Below are 6,000 nucleotides of genomic sequence, written 5' to 3'. Positions count from 1 at the left end.
TTAATGCTGAAACAACTATAGGACAAAGTAAACAAACTACTAATGGAAGGCATATCTACTCTTGAAATGCTGCTCCAGTAATCTGAACAGAGATAAGGATTGTTTGTTATTTTTTTAAGGTGGTTTTCTTGTTTGCAATTCTTTTTAAACTGATTTTTGAGTAGCATAGAAACTTCTCAGCTAAGTAATACTAGAAAATAAGTATCATCAGATAATGTTACCTAGAAGGTGGAACACTTGGCTGAAAAATTGAACGTTCAGGATCAGCTCTCAATAGCCCCTCCTGGTCTGCTATGATTGCAGGCAAATCATCTGCACTTTTAGGTAGCATCTCATTTGGAGGGGCCACAGTCATTTTCAGACAACTTTCAGAAACTACACTTACTCACAAGCCTTCATGTCAAGCCCCTTCTCCCTGCCCCTTTCTTTACATAATTGTGTTTTCTTATCATCCTTATCTACACGAACAATGATGACATTATCTTGGCCTTTGATCATGAAATTCTGTATTTACTCACTTGAGCTCTGTGGCTGCTGTCAGATGGGTAGCACACATCCTCAGTCTGGTTTCTGAAGCAAACTCTCAAATGGACAGTTATTAAAAAGACCCAAATGTTTGCAAAATTGAATACTACCCAATACACTGCTCTATGGACAGGAGTAATTAAAAATGAGATTTGTAAAGTGCCCATCTATTTCCATACTTGACTTCTGCAGGTCAGTGCATGGGGTCATACAGAAAAAGGTTGATAGTTACACCACCAAGTTATCTTCATCTCAGACATGCAGCGTAGGCTTAACTGTGGGCCCAACAATAACATATTTAATGAATACCAAAGCTCATTGCTTCAAAGGGAGAGGGAACTAACATTCAATTTGCCAAAATACAGAAAAAAAAATAGATTGACTTTACTCCCAAAGAAGATACTTGTGACTAAAATATATACTCCTCCAATCATCTGAGAAAGTCCCACCAAAGCATTCTGAATTGCACTACTACATGAAACCATGGAATTATAGCTAAATTATAAATAATAATATAACTATAAGCCTTTTCTGTCTTCTTCATTAATTTCCTAACATTCTTAACTAAAACAATTCAGCATTGAGTGGTCTTCTCAAGGTCTTGCTCTTGCCCCAGACTTGTTCACAAGACTGTATTAGGTTATTGAATCAAGGCATAAAGGCGGGTCTGTATCTATTTTACTGAGTATTTCACATGCAGACACAAGTGGGACAGGGACAGATGAGCAATGCCAGCCTTCTCAGCTGGCAGACCACCACCACCATAGCCAATTTAGGATCAAGCAGCCCATAGGCTCCTCTGTGCATCCTCTCTCTGAGAGCCTGCTCAGCCCCTTCCGAAAGCCCATGGACGTTTCCATGAGGTGGAGGGGGCCCAGTGGCTGGTATAACCATAGAACCATAGAATATGCTGAGTTGGAAGGGACCCATCAGAATCATTGAGTCCAACTCTGGCTCTACACAGGACACATCAAGAATCCCACCACGTGCCTGAGAGTGTTGTCCAAATGCTTCTTGAGCTCTGTCAGGCTTGGGGCTGTGACCACTTCCCTGGGATGCCTATTCAAGTGCCCGACAACCCTCTGGGTGAAACGCCTTTTCCTGATCTCCAACCGAAACCATCTCTGAGTCAGCTTCATGCCGTTTTCTCAAGTCCTGTCACTGGGTGCCACAGAGATCAGCGTCTGCCCCTCTTCCTCACGAACAATGAAGACTGCAATGAGGTCTCCCCTCAGTCTCCTCCAGGCTGAACAGACCAAGTGACCTCAGCCACTCCTCATACGGCTTCACCTCAAGACCCTTCACCATCCTCATGGCCCTCCTTTGGATGCTCTCTAATAGTTTAATACCATTCTTATATTGTGGCACCCGAAACTGCTCCCAGCACTGGAGGTGAGGCCGCCCCAGTGCATAGCAGAGCAGGACAATCCCCTCTCTTGCCCAGCTGGTGATGCTGTGCCTGATGCCCCCAGCACACAGCTGGCCCTCCTGGCTGCCAGGGCACCGCTGACTCACATTCAGCTGTCCCTCGACCAGGACTCCCAGGTCCCTTTGCACAGCGCTGCTTTCCCGTTCCCCAGGCTATACATACATCCGGGGCTGTCCCGCCCCAGGTGTAGAATCCCGCACTTGCCCCTCACGCGGTTGGTGACTGCCCATCTCTAGCTTTGCCGAGGTGTCTCTGCGGAGCAGAGAGCGCTCTCTAGTAGCAGTACCTGCCCGCATTCCCCGCTCGGGGACGCCCGCAGCGCCCCAGCCGGGCTGCCTTGCCCGGGGAGCACCGGCGCGGTCCCAACCCCCGCCCGGTGCCGCCGCCGCCGCGGGGAGCTCGGAAGGGGCGGGCGCCGGGCTCTGCCCGCCCCGCTCGGGCGTGTCCCGGCGGGGCTGCGGAGAGGGCGGCTCCGCTGAGCTCGGCTCGCCTTTGCCCGCGCCCGGCCGTACGGGGGGGGAGCTGCCGCTCCGTCTTTGTGGCCGCGGCTGCGAGAGGCGGTGGTGCTGAGGTTCGCGGGGAGCCGAGCCCCGGCGCGGCGGTGGCAGCCATGGGGCTGCAGCCCCTGGAGTTCAGCGACTGCTACCTCGACAGCCCCTGGTTCAGGGAGCGAGTGAGAGCGCATGAGGCCGAGCTGGAGAAGACTAATAAGTTTATCAAGGAGTTGCTGAAGGATGGGAAGAACCTGATCGCCGCGACCAAGAGTGAGTGGTGGGGAGCGGGAGGAGCTGCGGGGGCGGCTGCCCGGCGTCGGGAGCTTTCGCCTTTGAGCCGGCGGCGCTCGCCTTTGTGGCACAGAGCTTTGCGCTGGCGTTCCCCAGCCGCTCCCTTGGGTTCCCCATCAGCCGCCTGGAGACGCAGGTCCTCTCCAGCGCTTCTCCTCAGAGTGGAATAAGGGATAAAGGCTGTGGCAGAGCCGGGTGGCTCCTGTTGTATCTGCCCGGTTCCTGGGCCGGGCCTGGCTTCTGTGTTCGGCGGTGCTGAGCCTGGAGCCGGCTGCCCTGTGGAATGCGCCGGGAGGACTCGGTCCCAGGTGTTACTGGCGCGCCGCAAGCTGAGCGGCTGTGAATCGCCTACCTGACCATAACCCTGTCGTGTCTGAGAATTTGCAGCCTGTGGAGAGGCTGCTGGAAAATACTTTTGTCAAAAGAAGTGTGGTCAGGAATTATTAGACTTTGTGTTGACAGCGCTGGTTACCAGTTCTATGCCTTTGGCCCTTAAAACGGGATAGTGTTTTGTTACTTTTGTGTTTACTCGTTGAGTATATACGTAGTATATATAAGTAGTTAGCTGTAATGTGTTTTATGTGGGAATCGTGTTTTTTTGCCTCGGATGACCATGTTCATGCATGTTCTTAATGTAGTATTGTCATAACGTGATTTTTTCCATTAACTTCAATCACAGTTTTGTAGTCCCCTAAATATTTAGCAGGATGATCTGCTGTAGCAATTATTCAAATAAAACACTAATACTGTGCTCTGACACTGTGTTCTCAGAACTGTACAGTACCTCTGGTATGGTAAACTTCTGAAGGCAGGAAACCATGCTGTCAAGATGTTTCCATTAAACTGATAGGGGTTTGGCCAGTGATCAGTGTAGCTATCTGGATACGGTGAAGTTTTTAGAAACAGAAGTAACTCATTTCTGTAAATAAAGAAACCTTGTTTTCTGGTTTTGTCTCTGCTAGAAAATGCCATATCAAATTTCACTTATCTGTAACTGTTATTCTTTGGCCACTTAACATTCAGTTACTGCAAATCATGATCTTAGAGGATTATTCAAAATCTGTGACTTGAAGTGTCTGTATAAATCATCCTAACTTGGAGTGTAACATAAAAAAGTGTCCTAAAATTGGATAAGAACAGTAGAGGGAAATCATTCCACTTCTCTTCCTCGAGCATCTAGACAGTATTTTGGCAACTGTCCCAAACCCTCAGTTGTTCACGTACGGTTATGTATACAAAACTTAATTTGAAAGCATGGAGCTGGCTGTGGTGAGGAAAGCCCTAATTCAAATGAGTGTCCTGTCCACAGCTGTGTGTCCACAACACATCAGAATCCTGTGCTGGTAAATTGGCTTTGTGTGCAGTGCTCAGGGTGCTTTGCTGTGTGTGGTGGAAGCCAGGTGTGCTGGCCAGGGTCACCTGGCCTGAGACTGCTTGATGAAATACTTAGGGCTAGCCCATGAGAAATATTTAGATAAGGTATCTGAGATCCTGCCTGGTATTCAGGTCTAAGTAATGCCTTCCTTTCTGAGATGACAGTCAGAAGGTTTATTTTTGAGTTTAGTTGCTGTACCTTATTCTAACAAACGTCTTTAGCATACTTGTTTGGAAAGTACAAACAGGTTAGACCCTTCCTTCCATGTTTCAGTTTTCTGCAGTTATTTCTCCTCTTTAGAGTGCCCTGAGTGACAGGTTTGCATCTGAGTTGCCTTCCTCTGGTGCTGGTGAAGGAGTGCCACTATTCAACAGACATTTAAAGATAAATTGAGTCAGAGGAATCACAAGAGGTTAAAACCCACTAAAACACCAGTGGTTAGGGCATTGGTCTTCCTTGTGTTTTCAGAAGAAAATGTTATCATCTAAATTCTTTGAGGAACCTGATTCATTTGCTGTCAGAAAACCAGATGGGATTAGTATTTGTTCCAAAAACCAAGCTTGAGAAGTGGTCTAGACACAATGGTCTATTCATTTCTGTCCAAACTGCATTTTCTGCACAAAGATAGGCTCACTGCAATTTCGAGAATGTGATAGTAAAGCACGGTGTAGTGAGCTTAGATGACTGTCTCTTAGACAACAGTTGCTGACAATTTTTAGAAAATGAGTTTAGTCTTTTGAACAAAAAGTGTCATTTTAATAATAGCTAAAATCTCTATCTTTCTAGAACCTGGTAAAATATGAGATTTGCTTCTGGTGTAATTGATATGTGAGTGTAATAAGCTGCTCTGAGTGGTCTGTAAAATAGAAAATGTAGTAGGTGCACTACTGTTCTTGAATTTGTGGGAAATGTGTAATTTGTGAGACTGCAATAGAGACTGCCAGCATTTCCCTCCCTTAGCAATTTCCTTATTTCACTTGTAAAGCTGACAACAAACGTTATGGGGATTCTTTGGGTGTGAATAACTGATGCAATTGAATAGATCCCACTTCCTGCCTGACAGACAGCCTTGTAAGTGACTTTGATGCTGCCTGCACTGGGTTACATCTTGACAGGTGAAAGCAGATACTGCTACCACTCCCTCTAATTCACAGGAACCATCAGTGTCTTGCAGGGCACAGCAGTAACATGATGTGGATCTTCTTATTGGCTCCTTCCCATTTGACTCCTCAGTTGTACGGGATTGTATTTTTCACCTAAAACTCAGAAGAATTTGGTTTTTATTAGTACAAGACTATACTGCTTAAAAAAGAGAAAAAAAAATTGCATTTTGAAATTGTTGAATCTCTAGAGTAAAGCATACCTCAAGTGTATCTTTACACTTTAAAGTTTCAGCAGTTTCAAGAATGTGATAGAAAGATAAACAAGAGTGACTCAAAGCTGTCTGTTTCCTGTGTCAGGTTTTGAATCACCAAGTTGTCTAGTTCAAGCTAAATACTGGAAGGATGAATAAACAATAGGTAGCTCTTCCTTTTTTTATGACAATTAAATGTGTTTAAAAGGAGTACAAAACCATTTTTTCCCTACTGTTACTGATCAGTAAATACAAGTGGTATACACATATGCTTTTAAAAATAGAAATTACATATTTCTCAGGGGATTCCAGTTCAGTTAAACAAGTTAGGATCAATATAGTTTATAAATAACTTCTGGATGGAGGTAGTTGTGCTTCAGTGAAAGTGAATTTCAAGGTGCCTGATCAGAGAATCCTTATTCTGAATCATTAAAGGAACTTAAGAAGTTTAGTTCTGAGCTCTTAAAAATTTACAGTGCAATTTGTTGGAAGCTAAAGAATACACTGGATAAATACTATGTATTTATTCTGA

At 45.5% G+C, this 6,000-nt stretch overlaps 1 protein-coding gene across 1 annotated transcript in view; it reads left to right on the top strand.

Moving 5' to 3' along the window:
- Positions 1 to 2,564: 2,564 nt before the first annotated feature.
- Positions 2,565 to 6,000, top strand: part of ARHGAP10 (Rho GTPase activating protein 10) — a gene marked incomplete at its 5' end in the record, with an annotated part of 143,929 nt that continues 140,493 nt past the window's right edge. The window contains one exon of the mRNA XM_082281208.1: positions 2,565 to 2,718. Coding sequence (XP_082137334.1) covers positions 2,565 to 2,718 — 154 coding nt within the window. The remainder of the gene's footprint in view (positions 2,719 to 6,000) is intronic.

This window comes from Coloeus monedula (assembly GCF_965178545.1).
Source record: "Coloeus monedula genome assembly, chromosome: 5".
NCBI classification, from domain to species: domain Eukaryota; kingdom Metazoa; phylum Chordata; class Aves; order Passeriformes; family Corvidae; genus Coloeus; species Coloeus monedula.
The sequence above is the reverse complement of the archived record's forward strand: the minus strand, read 5'-3'. Positions and strand labels throughout refer to the sequence as shown.